General features: G+C 44.5%; 1 protein-coding gene across 1 annotated transcript in view; it reads right to left on the bottom strand.

Annotated features, from left to right (window-relative positions):
- Positions 1 to 12,615, bottom strand: part of GABRA6 (gamma-aminobutyric acid type A receptor subunit alpha6) — a 32,315-nt gene extending 19,700 nt beyond the window's left edge. The window contains exons 1-8 of the mRNA XM_083721123.1: positions 12,441 to 12,615; positions 12,093 to 12,232; positions 11,495 to 11,562; positions 7,804 to 8,024; positions 7,621 to 7,703; positions 2,305 to 2,448; positions 1,220 to 1,372; positions 264 to 523 (exon numbers count right to left, since the gene is read on the bottom strand). Coding sequence (XP_083577249.1) covers positions 264 to 523; positions 1,220 to 1,372; positions 2,305 to 2,448; positions 7,621 to 7,703; positions 7,804 to 8,024; positions 11,495 to 11,562; positions 12,093 to 12,232; positions 12,441 to 12,478 — 1,107 coding nt within the window. The 5' untranslated portion in view covers positions 12,479 to 12,615. The remainder of the gene's footprint in view (positions 1 to 263; positions 524 to 1,219; positions 1,373 to 2,304; positions 2,449 to 7,620; positions 7,704 to 7,803; positions 8,025 to 11,494; positions 11,563 to 12,092; positions 12,233 to 12,440) is intronic.
- Positions 12,616 to 20,474: the final 7,859 nt, after the last annotated feature.

Genomic DNA, 20,474 nt, shown 5'->3' with positions numbered 1-20,474 from the left:
GCTGAAAATTAATATTCTGATAAAATGGATATGGAATACAGTCATATATATAAATACACACACACACACACACACAAAATAATCCCTGCGCTTTCACTTTTAAAAGTTTGGGGAAACAACTTAGCTCCTGCATTGATGATGCGATTTGATTATGCACTCTCTCCCAGACTAAGATCACTTTAATATTGTTCAATTGTTTGGCATTCACTACTTTGGCTGTCTCTTCCTATACGATGCTTATTATCAGAAATGTGAGCAATTACCGAGACTATCTCGTCCTCCGCCGGTACGGTAGCTGCTGAGAGCGCGGCTGCTAGTGCGGCCGCCCTGGCTGCCTTCTTCATTGCTCTCTGAGTCTGAAGATTGGTAAAGTAGTTGACAGCTGCAAACTCGATAAGTGCAGAGAAGACAAAGGCAAAGCACACAGCAATGAACCAATCCATGGCAGTAGCATAAGACACCTTGGGCAAAGAGTGGCGGGCGCTGATGCTCAACGTAGTCATTGTGAGGACAGTGGTGATCCCTGCAAAATAAGGGTGACAAGGAAGCTGTTAGGCCTCTGTATGTATCCTTTTTCAGGCTTCCAAGCTCTGCACACACCAACTTCTCTTTGTGTAACTGCCATGTACCCAATAAACAGATTTACAGCCTGAGCTAGAAGCCACAGCAAGTACTATTCATTTCCACTGGCAGGAGCAGAGAAACGTTCAGTGGCACTCAATTCCTAGAGCCGCAGAGCTACAGGCTTGCAATGAGATTCTATGGAAGTTCATTAGAAACCATCTCCCCAGCAAGAGTTCAGTTAGATCCATGACTACACAGAAGATTCAGTGGCACTTACCCCAGGTAAATCCTCAACACATAGTTTTCCTCTGTCACATTCTTTAATTTAAAACAATGCTAATCTCTATCGCAGTACAATACCCTGAACGAATGAAGCAACGAGCAAATGAAGGTCATGAGAAGAAAGCATGAATACCAGCCACAGTTCTTGCTGGGACAGCTTCTTTGTTGATCCAAAACACAACTTGGGACAGGATTACAGTCATAATGCAGGGGATGTATGTCTGAATGAGATAGTAGCCTATTTTCCTTTGCAGATGAAAATAGAGTACCTGAAGTGAATACTCGCCTATGAGAAACACACAAAGCAATGAGAAATGGTGGATAAATGGAATGATGCAGAGTGGTTTCGGGCAGAATGATAATACCAGCATACCAAAAACTGTCCTAGCTGGAACAGATTCCTTATTAATCCAGAAAGACACCTGAGAGAGGATGACTGTCATGATGCAGGGAGTATATATCTGAATCATGAAGTAGCCCATCTTCCTTTGTAAGTGGAAATAAACAGTCATTATTACGTATTCACCTGTTAGGAAACAAGTATATCAGCATTATCTTTGTCCATGTATTAGAGAATCTTGGAATGTCTTAAATAAACACATAGGGAGGGCTGTGTGTATTCATCATTAAAAAATAATAATTCTGTTATCAGGAAAAGCTGCATTTGCAAACATATTCTACCCTTTTGCATTTCCCCCGTATTTTTCAATGAATTTTGGTTTTACTTTATATTAGGGAGGCCTTGTCCACGTCCCTTTGAAATGCTAGGCTTTTCAGATTTCAACAGACATTGTCCACAAATTTCCAGGCATAACTTCACAACCATATGGACTAAACAAATTTTTTTTTTGGGGGGGGGTAATGAAAGAGAGCACAGGAAGCTGAATTTTACACCCAAGACAACATCTTGTATTTCCCAAGTGTTCCTGCTGTATATAAACCTTGCAAATAAAATGGTATTTTAGCTAGTTTTGCCTAGGAAGCTTTGAGGCAAAGTGTGAATTCATTGTCCCATAACACACCCGCTTCCTTGCCTTTGCACCTCACAGTGGCGTAGCATGGGGGGTGCAGGGGTGGCCAGACGCACCGGGCGCAACATCTGGGGGTTAGGGTTAGGGGGCGCAAATCCACAGGTTAGGGGGCGCAAATCCATGGGTTAGGGGGCGCAAATTACTTGCCTTGCCCCGGGTGCTGACAACCCATGCTACGCCACTGGCACCTCAGCCTATAACCGCCTTCTGCATGGCAGAAAAGAGATGTGGCCTGGAAATGGGAGGAGCAATCAGAACTCCCAGCAATAGATTCATTATCATTTATTCTCCAAAGGACTAGCAGTTGGAGCAAGCGTGCCATTGGACACATAGACAAGTCACACTGTGAGCGTGTAAAAAGTACCATGTTGAAAATCTCAGTGGTCATATTCTAATGTTGGCACCCTGCATGCAGATGTGATCTTACCTGTATTGGATTTTATCGTTTCACTAGAGACTGTTTGCCCTATAAGATCATACTGGAGAAGACTGGAAGATTCTTGTGGAATTTCCACCGAATACAATGGTCCTTTTTTCCAGGTGTAAATAATCTCACTTTTAGGATAGGCATCTGAGTCAGGCAGGGAGAGAGAAAGAGAGAGAGGAGGGGGTTTGTCATGTGCTAATTATACTTAACTCCTAGTGCAAAAATAAGCAGCAAATCTCTTCTTTGGTAGACGCTGCTGCTGAAGCACACAGTGTGGTGTGATCTATGTTCTATGCACTGTTCCCATTGCTGTTATTGAGCCATCACATGCTCTAGTTCAGAATGGCCAGAGAATACTGTATTTTGGCTTCTGGAGACTCCCTGTTTGGGCTAGAGGGTCTGAGTATTGAAAATGCAAGGAAAGGTATTTCAAACTCTCCTGGTTAAAGAGACTCAGGGATTTGCTCCAGGCTTATCTCACAGTCTAGATTTAAGGGGGAAATGGACACCCCCATATTTCATTTGCTGAAGGAAAAGCCAACAAGGCAAACGGTTTCTGCTTCTCCAGCATGACTCTTTAGTTTCCGTGCAACTTTCACACTTGTGGACAGGAGGTCCTAAAAGCTGGGAAACACAAAGGGTACAATGCAGGCCCTGGCACAATGCAGCCACTGGCGGAGGAAGAGGAGTGCGGGGGGAGTGCACCGCCCCTGGCAGTGCGATCCCCAGGGTGCCATCAGGGCTGCTCCCCCACCCGCACTGGGCGCCCTGCCCCCGCAGGTGGTGCATCACACTCCTGAGACGTGCGCCAGCCATGCTCCCACCTCCTCTCTGCCCCCGGTGCCAGAGCATGAAGCTCTGCCACTGAATGCAGCTCTCCAAGCCTCTCTGTCTGGCTCCTGGCACTCTGCCCAGGCCACACCCCTCACTGACCCTGTTTTGCACCCTGAGTGTTTTTGCCAGGCTGAAATCTGCCCATGAACTCAGTTACTGCCTCTTGTTTGCCTGGATGGGGGATGCATGAGGGTATGTGAGTGGGTGTAGAAACTAGCCTATTCTACAAAGGTAAAATTTACATTAATTGTTCTGCCCACTTCTGCCGCTGGCCTCACTGCCGTTGGCAGCTTGCCCAGAATGCAGTACGTAGTCCTCAGGCTGAAAAAGGTTCCCCTTCCTGGCACAGCATAAAATTCAAACGCACACCAGATTAGCACAGCAGCCAGTCACAACAGCATTATTATTCCCCCATCACGGTTTTATTTATTTATAATATTTCTCTTACCCGCTCTTCATTACCAGAGCAATCCCATTACCATCACATTGACATTAAAATCACGTACACGTTTAAACAACAACAGGCAGGAAAATATCCAAATTAGCACGCAACCAGCAATGTAAAATAGCAACGCAAAAAAGGCATTCAGCTGATGCCAAAAACTCAGCAGAATCAGCACCAACCACTTATGGGAAGGGAGGGAAGTCTAGAAATGGTTTGGTGAGTTTCCTTCATAGATCTGAACTCAGGCAGGTCTATAGAATGAAGACTCTCTGTCTTCAGTCAGTGCAAGCAGCTTGAACTTTGCTCAGCAGCATGTGAAAAACATCTATGGAGCTCTTTTAAGACTGATGCAATATGTTCATGGTGGCAATCCTAGCCATGGCTGTTCCAAAGTAACTTCAAAGGCAGCCTGACATATTACATTAATCCAGTCTTGAGGTTACCAGCACATGGATCATTCTGGCCAGACTATCCAGGAAAAGCCACAGTTGCCTTACCAGCCAATGCCAGCAAAATGTGTTTCTCTCCATAGAGACCACTTGTGCCTCCAGTGACAGTGATGGCTTTCAGAGCATCCCCCGGAATATGTGTCTGTTCCTTCAGAGGAAGTGCAGCTCTGTGCAAAACAGGTAACTTGCCCAGTTTCTGGGCCTGGGAACCAGCCACCAGCCAAGTCTCCATTTTATTGGGAACCTCTCTCAATGTTGGGGTCCATTTCAGTCTATGGGCAATCAATTTTATTCTCAAGGTACCTCAGAAATTTGTCACAGCAGCTTTCTAAGGATTCTAAAATCATATTAACAGGAATCACTCTTTAAAAATTCCCCTATGGTGGAGTATTTTAATTTCAACGTCAGCTGGCAGGGGTTTTTGTGTTGTTGTTGTTGTTGTTGTTGTTATTTCTTTTGTTACAACTGCAAATACAAAATTGAAAGAAAGAAAAATCCCCATACCACTCAGAACAACTCTGCCACATGGCTATCTGAGGATGCAACAGAGATCCTTCTTTACCACCTTCACCACCATGTGGTAGGAAAAATCGTGTGCTCTAGCAAACTTTGTGTCATCTTCCTGCTGAGATTTGCTCTACTTGCATTCCAGCCATTGTCCAAATCGCTTCATTTTCCCAAGCCGCCTTGAAAATAAGGGAGAAGATGGGGCTCCGTGCCACTAGAGAGGGCGCGTAGGAGTGGTCACATTGATTACCTGCTTCACCACACCGTTCCACAGCAACAATAGGGCTCAATAAGATCACTGCCTCTGTCACAAAATCCCTAAAAGTATTCAGGAATCCATCAAATTCCATTAGTCTCTGGGAGTGGACCATCTTCATGTGTCCCCAATCCCTGCACTCAAAACTTATGCCATCAGACCAAACCTCACCAAGGAATGGTCTGACCATGACAGTGGATTAACTTTCCTGTACACCATTTAGACATTTAGACTGTTGTTAAGTGGAAAACAGATACAGTGGAACCTTGGTTCTCGAACTTTATCTGTTCCAGGAGTCCATTCGACTCCTGAAACTGTTTGAAAACCAAGGTGCGGCTTCTGATTGGCTGCAGGAGCTTCCTGCACTCAAGCAGAAGCCATGTCAGATGTTCAGGTTCTGAAAAACATTCACAAACCGGAACACGTACTTCTAGATTTTCAGCATTCGGGAGCTAAAATGTATGAGTACCAAGGCATTTGACAACCAAAGTAAGACCGTAAAGAAAAAGAAACTACAAGCCCCCTGCTCCAGACTATCATCTTTAAGTTCTGGCGCAAATACCAAATCAACGGCATGCGCTGCAGCATGCTCCTTGGTGGCTGTGGTAGCCATGAAGTCCTGAGTTGGGGTGGGCGAGGCACCAGCAGCACCCCTATTTTGCCTCCCGGGCCCACACTAGATGCAATCCCTTGAATTCTACACAGGAGTGGAACGGTCTGGTGAGTGAGACAGAATCCTTATGGACCACAGTGACATCCTCCTTGCCCTGCTGTTTACCAAAGTACTCAGGTAGATAAAACTGCACCAGGCCAATTCCACCCAACTAATCCACCCAGGTCTTGGTAATACACACCAGCTTAGCTCCCTCATCTATTACCAAATTGTGAATGACAGATATTTTCTTAAAGACCAACTTGGCGTTAAGTAACCATACCAGAGTGACTGAAAGGACAACCTAGGTCTTGGTGGATGGAGAAAAGACTCCAAAAGGGCACAGCTATCAACCATCTCACTCCCCCTGCTCCTCACTTTTGTTGTATATGGTCACTGTGCTTATCTTCCATATAATTATTCTTTACACAGAACTGTCGCCATTTGTACCTCTTGCATTTCATGGGCACCTGGCCCCAGTGGGTTAGTTCCAAATGAAATTGGTTGAACAGAGATCCCAATGAAATCAATCCAACAAGTTACCGGTAGTCATGACTTAAGTCCCATTGATTTCAATGGGACCAACTTAGCAACTAACTAAGCACTGATCCAAGCCTATGTTTTATATATTTTTCTCTATAGGGTGGGTGGTGGATGAATGGACAGCTGTCTGCCAATTGAGACCAACATTTTATGCATTTGATAAGATGAGTTCTAGTCCACAATAGCTTACTCCATAATAAATCTATTAGTCTATAAAGTGCCAAAAGACACTGTCGTTTTTGTTGCAGCAGGCTAATGCCATCCCTGTGTTCTAATTTTCAAAGTAGATGAAACTTCAGGAAGTATTATACTGCAATTCCAACAAGACACATCCACCTCCCTCAGTAAATCATTAATTGTAACTATTCCTATCATGCATGATAACTAAGCAATAGTGATGATATCCAGGTTTATGCAGAAACCACTGAAGCATCTCTCCAACCAAAAATGTTGCCTGTACGTTTTAACCTGTGGCTGAAAGAAAGGAAGCCATGGCATCCTTCACAGAGCATCTTGAAGCCTCATTCATCAAGTCTTTAGGTACTCTCCCTCCTTCCACACCAGCAGGTGAGAACTTCCATATTCCTACTAGACTAGGCGACAAATATCACTTCCCTTGCCAAAGAACTGGAGAGGGAGATGTGAAACTAAGAATTAAATTCAGGGAAGATCCTTTATTTTTCCATCAACTTGGGCAAAGCACCCTGAAGCGAGACTCAAGGCAAACTTGTTTTCACATCCTAAATCAAATTCCATGAGACAGCTTTTCTAAACTTGAGATCTGAAACATGGCATCTTTCATCCCCAGCTTCCAATTACAAGGCTTCACACAAGCTTTGATAGGTAAGTTCAGTGCACAATGGTCAAGTTTCTCTTCCACTGTTAACTCGTCCTTGTGCAGCAGACTACAACTCCATTTCCCCTTACCATTGGCCATGCTGGCTGGGGCTGATGGGAGTTGAACAACAACATAGGTTCTACGCCTATGAGTCCTTATCTTAAAGCCTACTGACCCAAGCAGGTATCATTCTTGAGGATAGCCAAGTTTTACCAAGTGATTTTCTCTAAAAGGTTTACAGCAATGACTAAAATTGCACTCCTGGTTGTAACTTAAGATTGGAATAAGCATTTCATTCTCCTCAGCCCCTTAAATATAAAATGCTTCTTAAAGGAATAAATAAGGAAAGTGGCTGTGGGGATAAGTGTCTATTCTGATGCACCCCAGACTTACAACCACAGACACTGAAAACTTATGACTATTACCTATTATTATTATTATTATTATTATTATTATTATTATTATTATTATTATTATCATCATCATCATCATCATCATCACTGCACCAAACATTACAAGTTACTACCAAGGCCATGTTCAGCTGAGGTAGCAAAGCACAGTCCAGGAACTCTGTAAGAAAACATTGCTTTGAGCAGCCAACCTGGTTGCCTAGCCTAGAAGATCCTACTGCAGCAAATTATTTCATTAAGGGCCCATTTTTAAGAAACATACTAGCATTATAAGAGATTGTGCTAAAGACCCTATTTCAAGAAACAGTATATCAAGAGGCAGTATATTATGTTGCCTAAGACTTTGCTTCTACTGAAAGATATGAATTATTTGCATACTTACAGCTCCCAAACTTCAGGGGACAAGCATGTCCATCCATAGGGAAGTTTACCAGACGCATAGGACAGTCAGCATTAATGGTAAGTCTACAAAGGAGAGCAGAATTGAGCTGAGTTAAATCACCAGCAGATTGGGGTGGAAATACATGTCAGAACAAAAGTACATGCCATTAGCATGCCTACTTACCTCATGGTATAGAGGATGGTGCCGTTCTGCATTATCCTGAAAAGTTTGTTTGGAGTTGTCATATTATGAGCAATTGACTTCTTCCCGTTTCTAAAAAAGGTGTCTGGTGTCCATATTTTACTGACCATTAAATTGTTCAATCTCAGAATTTCAGTGGGCCCACCAAATTTCAACCTCTCATCAATCCACATTTGCCGAAAGAAAACATCCATGGTATATTCCTATTGAGAAAACAAGTGAGCTGAAGATCAGGACCCAGCCTCTCTAATAACAATATATGGTTACTTAGTGGGAAGGCTTACATGCACATGTTAACCACACTCCATTCACTACTTAATCACTTTAATCCTATTATCCTTAAGTAATTCCTTAAAAAGGAGCCAGCCTATGAAAGGAAAACATATCCTATTTCATGATAAATTGCCCCAAATTAATCAGTGAATAATGGATAATTTGCTATCACAAAAACAGATATCTTGATATGTATTCATAAAACAGAATGTAATTCCTGAAACTAATGCCTTATAACAGATATGTGGTATTGATTTAGGATGACATTTCTTTTTATTTTTTAGCAAAGGTTTGGATTTAACTGGGTTGTGGTTGGGTAAAAGCTTTCCTGGAGTGAGAGCCAAGGGAGTGGGTGGGAAGAGATTTAGTGGATTTTTATAGATTTGTTTTTGAACTAATGTATAAGAAGAGGAAGAGATTCAGGAGGTCTGAAGTATAAGCAAGACAGTCAACACTACAAATTGTGCCCCTCTGCTTGCTGTGCTATTCAAACATCAGTTCCTGCCTTCTTCTATCCCCTCTCTTCACACTGATAGTACTTCCTGAACCAGGTCCCTTCCCCCTGCAGGCAGTTGTAGAATCAAGATGTAGATGAGTTGTAGATGAGTAGTGGGAAATCTCTAACAAGGGGGTCTAACCCAGCCCACCAATCTTCCCCATCCAACCCCCAACCCAAACACACCAGACACCTATAGAAATCCAATATAATGAAGAACTTGGAAGGGAGATTGGAGCCTTAAGGACAGAACACTGTGTTTTATTATTCTGGTAACGGTGCAACTTATAACCTAACTTTTGTCCTCTTGGAAACACCAGGGCTGTTGGATCATAAAGATTTTGCCTTCAAAACCCCAGTTCACATAAATAAGAATCCTAGTTTTTGGCTGCTTCTCATTCAAATTCAGGAATGCCAGAGCAAGTTGCTAGCAGGCACTGACATACTCACTAGCTGATTTCAGACACAACACTCAAGTATGATTTAACCTAACGTGAACAAGCCTTGGGCTCATCAACTCCATTCTCCTCTGGTACAGCCACAGTTTAGTCTAACGTCCAAACCTGGGCAAACTCTGTTTAGTCTTAACTATGGTTTACTGAAAGCCAGCTTTAAACCATGGTTTCTGATCCTGGTTTATTTCTTTAAACTATAATTAACAGTAACCACAGTTTGAAGTTTGGAAATTATGCTAAATTGCTCCTGATAGCCTCTTCAAAGCCACACCAGAAGAGGTGAGAGGAGCAGCCAAGCCCAAAGGTTGTTGGCATGCCGCTTAACCAAGTTTAGCATTAGGTCTGAATACACCACTCCATGTTCCCTGTGAACATCAGACTGCACTTCTAACTAAATAAACTGGTTATAGAAAGCTTCACTTTTGTTTTTCCCCTATAACATATCCCTGCTCATCAAAAGCCTCACCAACTTTTATGGCATTATACGGTATATTGTTTTTATTTTTTAACAATCATTTATGCCACCCATATTTGTGAGATTGTACCTCGTATTTCACTTCTCTTCTCAGCGCATTGCGATGCATTTTGTAAGCACTTTAAAAAATCCTCGGTAGGTAGAATGGACAGACAAAACCCAGGATTGAGGTTGGAAGCACCTTATTTTACCAACCAGCCTTTCGCCTATACAGTGGTACCTCAGGTTACATACGCTTCAGGTTACAGACTCCACTAACCCAGAAATAGTGCTTCAGGTTAAGAACTTTGCTTCAGGATGAGAACAGAAATCATGCTCTGGCGGCGCGGCGGCAGCAGGAGGCCCCATTAGCTAAAGTGGTGCTTCAGGTTAAGAACAGTTTCAGGTTAAGAACAGACCTCCGGAACGAATTAAGTACTTAACCCGAGGTACCACTGTATACTCAACAATAAGTCTCGATGCCAGGGAGAACCACAAGCATGATTACAGCCTTTGGATCATTGATTGTTCAGACATAATAAAGAACATTCTAAGAAGATTCTAGATGCATACACACTACTGAGTTTGTAGCACAAAAATGTAGCTCCCCCCCCCCAAATTTGGAATAGTTCTTGCTTGTCTTGAACATGCTGCTTTCAATTTAGATCCTAGATCCTGCCATCCTAGGGTGGGTGTGGTTACTTAATACATGTTTGAAAATCATTGATTAAGTTGTCCATGTATTGTCCTCCCTGCACATGCCCCGGGTGAATGAAGAAGGAAGTAGGGATTGCAATCTTGGTATACACGCACCCACAATGCCATTGGGAAGGTGTGTATGTGAGGTTCCATTGCCAGGAACCACCTATATCTGTTTTCAAATGGATACACTGTTGGTAATGCAGAATCGCTCTGCAACGAGCTTCCATTTTTGGAACAAAAAATGCTTCTCAGGGGCAAAAAAAATATGCAGCAGATCTAGATTGTGTGTGGACTACAGCGGTATCTCGGGCACCATTCTTAAACCGAGGCGCGCTTTCCCTAATGAGGCCTCCTGCCACCGGTGCCCTTCCACCATTCAGATTCCGTTCTTAGACGGAGGTAAAGTTCACAAACGGGGACACTACTTTCAGTTTTGTGGAGTTCATAATCCGAATCATTCATTAACAGGGCTGTTCTTAAACTGAGGTACCACTGTACATGCAAAAAGCAAGCACAAGGTCTCCATTGATTCTAGAATAAAATGTCATGCGTGCATAGCCAGACTCCAGAATGTCAGGGATCCTAATAATACTAGGAGGAAGTTTACAGCATCTATCAAGGGCAAGCACACAACATACTGATGAGCCCACCCCAGGTTCCATAAATGAGTGCCTGTTGCCATCTGCTCTTTCACCGAGCAAAAGGAGCACTCCCTGCCTGACGTGCATTTGGCGAAGTTTACTTCCCCTGCTCCGAGCTCTGCTGTGTATAATTCTCCGCATTGTGGTGCAAGCGGCCGCAATCTTCTTATAGCTCTGATGCCCTCTTAACCAACAAACCCTGCTTTCCACCCAGGAAGGCCAGAGAGCAGTGGGGGGAGTGAACCCAGACATTTGCATTATGATCTAAATATTTGATTTGCAAGTGTGCTTGAACACACGCACACACAGCTCTCCTCCCCTCGAAAAAAAAAAAAAAAGATGCATGCTAAAACTGCCCCGCCTGGCCCATCGCAGTTGTGCAAAACCGTTTCTCTGTGCAGCCCCAACGGGAAATGCACGGCCGGGTCCCTGCAAGGCAGAGATTGTCAAGAAGATTAAAGCGAGTAATCTGCTCTAATGACAGTCCACTCAGATGCCACCGTAATGAATCCTAGAAAACAGGGGCAGAGCAAGCTCCCTTGCAGCCGAAGGGCTTGAGAGGCAGAGAGGGAGAAGGGGGGGCGATCTCCTTTGACACTAAGGCCCCTCTCACAGTTAGGGGGGGTGAGTTGCTGTTGGGGGGGTGTCTTACCATTTCCACATCTGACACAGGACCAAAGCTGGTCACGTAGATGTCTGTCTTGACTTCCGTCACGGCTCCTGGGAAGCGGTTCCAGGGGGCGAAAGTTTGCGTGCGCACCGTCGAGGGGAGGAAGGAGAGAGTTCAGTGAGATAGGTGGCATTTATTCTTAGGGTGCTTCCCCCTCCACCAAGGGAGGAAACAACTTGTTTGCACGTAGTTAGCAAAAAATAGGGTTTGTTTGGCTTCCCCAGATGCCCAAACAGGACTTTCTTAGAAGGGGTGTCTTGGCGATGCGATCCTGGGAGGGAGGTGGACGGGGTTGGTCTTGCCTCAGTGAAATCTCCCCCCAAGACGCCCCCACCCCATAACGGCCCTAAGGTAAGGAGCAAGCCGGGTTTTTTCCCCGCTTGTAGCGCGACCCCAGCGGCGCATACTCGGAAATCCAAGTCCCACAACCCAAACGCCGCGGTGTCCGATGGGGCTCCCTTGAAGGGACGTGTAGGGTCGTAGCCCGCCTTGCAGGCAACTGTGGCTCGCAGGCTGCGGCTCAACAGGAGAGGTCAAACGCCGTGGGGAAAGAGGGAAGGTGCACAAAACAAGTAAGGACCTGGGCTGCCCCTGCCGCCGAACCCGGGTCGCAGCCGGTTGTCGTAGCCGTCCAGGAGCTTGTCCAGGATTCGGGAGATGTTCTCCGAGTAGAGGTCGCCCTCGTCGGCGGCGGGGTCGTCCGCCAGCACCTTGTGGAGGCTGCAAGGGCAAGCACAGAGCCCCGCCGTCACCCACAGGCTCCCTTCTTGCCCCAAACCAACTCCCACCACCACCCCTACGCTCCCCCCAAAAAGTTGCTTCACTTTGGATCAACAGCAAAGCAGCACTCCCGGCCATTTGCTGTCCCGAGGTGTAGACGAGCAAGGCTGGCCCCAACTTCTTCTGCGCCCAAGTTTGCTTTACTTACCACGCAGTGAAGCAAATCCAAGGAAGCCACCAAGCCATGCCTGCGTTCTGCCCAGGACCTGGATGCCAACCTGGTCAACTGTAGCAAATCTGAGTAGGACCCATCTTCCTTCTTCAGTTTTGTCCTCCCACTCGGCGTTTTCCTTACTACCAGTAGTATACCCGTAGACCTAATGCTCTAGAGGAGTGTGGATGGGCAGATGGACTTGGGCTGGTTCCCCCCCCCCTCCTCTCCCTGCCAGCCCCGCCTTCCAGGGGCTCCTCTTCGCCCTGTGTGTGTGTGTGTGTGTGTGTGTGTGTGTGTGTGTGGTCGGTCCCTGATATTCCCCCACCGTCGTTCAGGCTCATCTGAGTGCTTCAGTTGTGGAATTACAATATGAAGGGACGGTGCCCGGTCAGAGAGCAGTGACAATAATCGAATAAGGCATTAGGGGAGATTAAAAGGAAGAAATCCACTGCTAGTTTTGGCATGGAATTAGCAGGGACCTGTTAGGAAATCTGGAAAAGCACTGGCATCTTGCTGATAGAGATTATGTTGGAAATGGCCTCAGCTTTTATTATTTTTACAGTTCACAGAGATATTATTATGCAGCCTGTGCATCATTAGAACCCTCCCGCCCCACCTTTTTTTTTTGGGGGGGGGGGTTTCCTGTAAAATTCATTTGACCAGTTTGCTCTTTTCTGCCCTTTATGACCAGGCCTTGAACGCCTCAACTAAATTTGTTAACATTTCCCTCAATAGTGCAGGCATGCTCTCAAACACATATGCATCGATTTTTGAAAGGAAGAAAGAAAAATCTCATCTCTTCTGCCTGGCCTCCACCTGGGCCTAACATCATGTCATCCTGTTCTCTGTTGCCAATGCTGCTTTGTCGTGACTTGCAATTTGGTGTGTTAAAGGGTAAGAATCACTGCCAGCTCAATCCATAACCCAGTGAAACTGAAGTGAGGCGATTTTTTAGCTGAAGGGAGCAAATTGTTTGGAATCCAAACACTTCAATTAAACCGGACTGTGAAAAAAAGGTTATTGTCCATTATATTTCTGGAAAGAATCAGTTGGTTAACTGGTGGCAACAAAGGTCGTAAATTAACTACTACTTGGACGTTGATATTACACTCACTTGGGATATTGCCAAGTTGGAAAAGGTTCAGAAAAGGGCAACTAAAATGACCAAGGGGCATGAGAAAAGGTTGCAGTGTTCAGGATTTTTTAGGAAAACCAAGTAAGAGGAGACACGATAGAGTTTATAAAATTATGCATGGAATGGTACCAAATAAACACAATTGCTTTAAATAAATAAATACTTTTTAAAAACACCAAGCACTTAATTCCCTATGAACATATAAGATCCCAATGTCTTTCATACTTTAGCACCCTAATGTACCTGGTTGTGCATCCAACCAAGTGTGGAGTAGTGATCAAACTATGGGGCTGGAACTGAGGAGCTCCAGGTTCAAATCCTAACTCAGCCATAAAGCTCACTGGATGATGTTGGGCCAGTCACTGTCTCCCAAGCTCATCTACTTCTCAAAGCTGTTGTGAAGGAGGGAAACCATGTCCCCTATGTTGAGCTTCTTATGAAAGGCACAATTTGAGTTTTAAAAAAAAAAAACCATGGACCTAGTACCCTATGAGAAGGCGATGGAAGAGTTTAAGACTGCCATCACCACACAATGTCTAGTTATTTTTAGGACCCACCATCATCAACAACAGATGGTGATGCTTTCAGCTTGGGATGCCTCTCCCATACATATCCCTGTATATGTGGGCCAGTACAACTTGTGACACCAAGCACTGAACCCGGGGACTGACTCCATCTCCACATGTGCCAGCTGCCTAAGACTGGAAAAACACGAAGTTGGACAAGTGCCTGACTCTCCACAGACCTGGACTCCACAGCCTCTCACAGTCATTCTGTTTACACAATGACCACTCCCCACATCAAATAGGGGGTGCCTTTTGCGTGGTTGCACACAGCCCCCCCCCCCCCGGATCCCAGTGTGGCTCCTGGTAGTTTGGGGTGGCTTCATCCTCCCCAGGCTGGATACCTGGAGGTCTCCACCTACCTCAGCCAATCGCCCAATCCCGCCTGGGAAGGCGTTGCCAGGGGATCAGCCAGGTAAGGGAAGGGACCACCCTGCCCACACAACAGAAGGTGAATCTTACCTGCAAAGTGTCAATTGGCTCCAGAGCTTCTCCCAGCCTGCCTTCCCTCAGTTAAGACTTCTTTTTCAGGTTAACTTATTTTCCACAGGTACTCAGGTGCTGCTACATCAGGGTCGCTGTTGGAGGGCTGGAAAGGAATTTTCCTGCATTGGCAGGTTTTGCCTTTCCCGCAGCAAAATGTCACAACTTTGGCAGTTTCAGGCCTTGGGTGGAATCCTTTAGTATACCTTCCTAAAAGGGGGGCATGAAGCAGTGACCCATGCTGAGAGGTTGTCATTGTTCTCCCCTGTGACGGCAGCAAAACAGGGGGCAGGCTCACTGCTTGAACATATGTTCTCCAGAGCCAGCCCAATCCCCACACATTCTGGATAACCCTGATGTCTCCCAGATCCCTGGCTGGGGGACTGGGAAGGATAAACGCCCAGTGCCTGAGTCAAGGTCTCCCTACATCTGAAACTTAATAAAGTTGTGGCCAATTTTAATCCCATAGCACATTGTCTTGAGTCATTATTCCACTCAGGGTCGCCTGGGGTTTGGGGGGGACTCCTCCTGTCCACAGAATAGAACCTCAGTGAAGCATCCAACCAAAGGAAACACCTTTCCACAACCACAAATCAATATAGATGCTAGATTAGAAAACAAACAAAAAGAGATTCGAAATATTGAAATGCATGTAGCACAAAAATGTGCTCTTACAGTCACACAGAAGTGGGGAAATGTTTTTAAAAAACAAACACAGATGGATACATACAGAGAGTTTAGTTGCACCCAAGAATGGTTTGTTATGTTGCAACTTATATGTTGTTTTGAAATGTTTAAACTGTGTTGAAAATTATATTTCTTTCTGATCTGACTGGGTTTTAGTTCAGTGCACTGTTATACTGTTTTGTACAATTCAGACTCTGACCACTTTATTGCTGTCGTTGTCGTCCAAAGTTTTTGTCTGACAGTTAGCTTTGACTGTCATTCCTTCAGGGACACAACAGTTTCCCTTCCTTTCTTTAATGTAACACTACTGTTATTCACCCTGAGCCATAGGGATAGAGCAAACTATATAAATCTACTAGTCTTGAAGGGATGGAACTTCAGGATTCCTCTTTCAACAATATTGCAAGCTCTTGCTAAAGCCAATTAAAAAGGCAGAGCATGTGCCTTTTGGGCCCACTGTCAGCCAGACAATTGCATCTGTGTGTATGTTTATGGCAATATTCCAAAACGTCAAAGCAATCTCATTTTTCATTATCTTTCTAGGGCTTTGAATCTGTTTCTATCCTCAAGTCCATAAGCAAATATGCTGATGGAACTATTGACAGATGGCAATCCATGTTTTTTTTTTTTTTGTGTGTGTGTGTGTATGAAGATTAATTTGTTACTAAGAGCATGCTCATAGCTCAACTTTGGACTTGCTGGGATTCTTCTTCGCATGTCTTCATGCTAAAAAAACAACTCCAAATCCACAGAAACTAAATAGCTGGAGATCAGGAAGGTGAGCAGAAGAGGGGCATGTTTTTCTTCCCTCCTGAATGGAGGTAATGCCATCAGTGTGTCTTGGCAATCTTAAGAGAGAACAATATCCATGCAGTCTTGGAACTGGGGTGGAAAGAGAGATAGAGCCCTGACTTGTCAACAGAGACTTGTGGGACACCAACACTATGGTGATGAGACACTTCTTGGAAATCTGATGGAATGCAGTGAGCATTCTCTCTTCTTCTCAGCCTGTATATACCGGTATGTGTAGATAAAGCTTGTATCACAGAATGCCACCAGTCTCTAGTAATCTGCAGTCCAAGGAAGCCAAACCCAAGGTGAATGCTGGGATCACCTAGGTACACTTAACAATTTTTTGACAGTTAACAGATGGTCAAGTACAACTATCTAACAACACAAAGTGATCATAGATTCCAGAGCAACCACTTTTGAGATTGTAGACCCTCCTTCTTTTAATACAAACATTCCTTCATCCTTATAACTGGTACTTTATTTATATCCAGTCTAATTAGTCTTCAAAACTGCATATATCCAATTAATGTCACTATTTTAGTGTGGTTACTTACACATTTTCATTAGTATTAAAAATTAGAACATCTCTTTCATCCTAACAGTTTTAGGCTGAAAGTTTAGACTCTTATCAAGCTATTTAGATGTTACAACACGTGATCTGGTGCACCTTCTATGCAAAGAGAATAAAATAGCCTTTCTCTACAAAATATAAAAAGCCCAGCACAGCTCACAGTGTTCTATCACAATTCTGGAAGATTTCAAGATGGCCAAGGAAGTGGACATGAATTAAGATATCAGACTATAGTTTGTAATTGTGGAGCTGTTGCACTTGCATACATATATTTTCCTGGGGAACAGGTAACACACCTCTTCATGCACAGCTTGCTTCCCAAGAAACCATTAATACACACAATTGACTGCACGTTGATCAGTATTATTTGACTTAATAGTTCAAGCTCCATAATTGTTGTTTACACAGCTCTGCAGTTTGATGTGCACTCAGGCAACTACAATGTTGGTAGAATTTGGTTTCTACAGTATGGGAACAAAGTACTTGAATCTTGAAGCAAAGCAAGTGAAATGGGGAGCCTAGTTTACTTTTCTCAGACACCAAGAATGAAACAGGCCTCACTGTCCAGGCACTTAACAGATCAGAATGTATTGGCTGTCAATTTAATTTGGCCACAACTTTATTGAAAAACCCTCACCAGTATCTTTTGTGATTGTGTTAGGTTGAGACAGCTAGTTTTAGGCAACGAGGCTTCCCAGACCGTCTACCTTTATACGCTATATTATAAATCTGAGCATCTGTGACATATCCCTGAGAAAAAACAAGGAGTCAGCTCTGTGGACAGAAAAAGGATGCTGCTCAAACACAAAGAATCATGCAACTGGCGGATGAGACTCCTTGTAGAGTTTGCCCCCTCGCTAAGAGTGCAGAAGTAGGGCTTTTACACCTCAGGTGCCAAAATGCCTCAAGCTCCCCCTACCTCTTGTTGTCCTGCATCCTGTAAAGGTAAAGCTAAAGCTAAAGGGACCCCTGACCATTAGGTCCAGTCGTGGCCGACTCTGGGGTTGCGGCGCTCATCTCGCTTTATTGGCCGAGGGAGCCAGCGTACAGCTTCCAGGTCGTGTGGCCAGCATGACCAAGCCACTTCTGGCAAACCAAAGCAGCGCATGGAAATCCCATTTACTTTCCTGCTGGAGTGGTACCTATTTATCTACTTGCACTTTGATGTGCTTTCGAATTGCTAGGTGGGCAGGAGCTGGGATCAAGCAACGGGAGCTCACCCCGTCACGGGAATTTGAACCACTGACCTTCTGATCGGCAAGTCCTAGGCTCTGTGGTTTAACCATTGTGCATCCCATCGTGCATCCTGTACGTACCCCCATTTGTTCAACAGTAGAACACGTGCCATTTTGTTTCCTTTATCAAAGACCACATAGCTGATTATAGCATCATAGATCCAGCATGGCAACCAAGTAATGGGCCTTGCTGTATAGTTGCTCTTCCCATGATAACTAATTCTGCCCTCCAGCCATAACTGTTAGACTTGTAATGCACTTCCTTTGTTCTAGGCCTAGCAGGCATTTTCCAGCCAATGAGTTTACAGTGCAATCCTATGTATATTGACTTGGGGTGTTTATGAGTGGTGGAGGAGAAATTTAGTTCTATTTGCACTTAAACATGAGCTTACTTCACACTTCCTGAAAGCGAAACATAGCTGGCCTTTGACATTTGCATTTCTTCCAATTCTGCAGTGCAGTTTCCAACCACGTAATGTATACAAAAATGTAACTTGGGCAAAATGTGCATAGAAAGACCTGCATTGGTGAAGGAAACATACAAAAATCCACTGTATTAGAGGAAATTGATTGACAAAATATGTACGTTAGGCAAAATTACATTAAAATCCACCCAAAGATGTTGATTTTCATGAGGACTTTTAAGGGGGGAAATGCAAACTGATGTGAAAATGTGTAGAACTGATCTTCAGATTGAAAAAAGTAAGAAACTGAGAGGAACTGAAATTGACAGATTCATCCATTCCTGGTTGTTACATATTGAAAAATGTATAGCTTTTAAGGTGTAAATTGTTTGTACTTGTTTTTATCTGTTTGGTATGGCATGTTTGAATCCCAGGGCCTAAGCCTCAGCATTTGTTTCTGTCTTTTAAGAGACATAAAATCTTTCTAATCTGGATTTGAATATGCTGCAGAAATACAGTTCAGAGTAGCCTTTTTAAAATTTAGTTTATTTAAACAATTAAGCTTAATTCCTCCCTCCCCGTGGAACAGGATGTGTTAATTGAATGTTGTTATGATACATTTCTTTCCTGAATAAATCAATACAGTAGTAGCCAGACGGTGTTTGATTTCAGGAATTAAAAGTAATGGTTTCATGAATTATGAATATATTTACACATAATAGTAAATTAAGTTCAAATTTACTGTGCATTTGAATTTTAGGAAGTGACTAACTTGTTTAATTAGCATGCTATTGAGGGATTTTAGCATTAAAATGCAAATGTGAGAAGTCTTGAGAATGTGGGGCAGTGGTCCTCCAAAAATTGATCTACAACTCCCATCATCCTGAGCACAAAAGCACTCTCCCCTCCTGCCTCCTGCCTCCTGCCTCCTGCCTCCTGCCTCCTGCCTCCTGCCTCCTGCTATGGAGGTAGAACACAGCCACTGATAACCTCTACCTAAATTTATCCTTTACTTTTGAAACCTCCCTCAACTCAGGACCAGTCCAGACTTCTGGGGGCTCTTGCACACAAAGGATAATTGGCCACTTCTTCCCTCCCACTGCTGGTCCTGGGGGCTAACCGAGAGGCAAGGTCCAAGTCCAGTCCGAGGTCAATGGTGCGGTATGGAGGCTGTCCATCAAAGCTGTAGCTGGGTCCAAGGCAGGGAGCCAGGTGGGGTCAGGAACTCTGGCAGAAGATCAGGACAGGATGCAGGCAGGAACAGGCTAGCAACAACATTGCTCCCGCAATCTGGGACTGGGGCTGACTGGCTTTTATCTGCCCTGAAGCATAGGGTGGCCCCGGTCCACTGGTGACTCGCCTCTCCTGGCCTGGAGGCAAGCACTCCTCCTGCAGGAACTAAGTTCCCTCCACCTCTCTGCCCTGAGCCTCTGTAGCTCAGGAAAGGCTGGAGGATTACTGGACCTAGAGGCAACCTCCTCTTCCCCTGACGGGGCTGAGAGTGGAGCACCTGAAGCAATGGGTCCTCCATCACCTCAGGGGCCAGAGCAGCCTCAGCTGGTGCCTGCACCTGAGGATGCAGCACAGGTGAGGACCCTTCAGGCTCAGGCTCAGGCCCCAGCCCCAGCTCAGCTGGTTCTGCAGGTGGGGACTCCTGCACAGGCTGGGATTCCTCAGGTTCAACCTCTGAGTCCGAATCCCAGGCCATCACACTCCCTTTCTTCATGAAACCACACCCTCCCTTTTGGTCCAACCCTTTTAAACTAAAACCAAGATTGGCCAATTGGCCTCTATTGTCAAATAAAAACAGTACAAGCGATTTCACTAGTTGCCTTTTAATTCTTTTGTGTGAACAGGATGACTAAGAAATATAACCTAACATGCAGTCCTGTACACATAAACCCAGTGTGTACTCCTTACTCCACACTTACAAGTGTGATGTAGTGATTAGAGTGCTACAGTAGGACTTGGGTTCGAGTCCCATAACAGCCATGAAGCTGACTGGGTGACCTTGGGCCCGTCACTGTCTCGCAGCCTAATCTACCTCACAGGGTTGTTGGGACAATAACATTGGATGTAAGTAAGTAAGTAATTTTATTTACGGCCATAGGCCCATACAGGTAAAAACGACACATAAATAACAACTTGTGCAATAAAC

This window comes from Podarcis gaigeae (genome assembly GCF_964106915.1).
Source record: "Podarcis gaigeae genome assembly, chromosome: 2".
Taxonomy (NCBI): domain Eukaryota; kingdom Metazoa; phylum Chordata; class Lepidosauria; order Squamata; family Lacertidae; genus Podarcis; species Podarcis gaigeae.
This window is presented reverse-complemented; position numbering and strand designations above follow the sequence as displayed.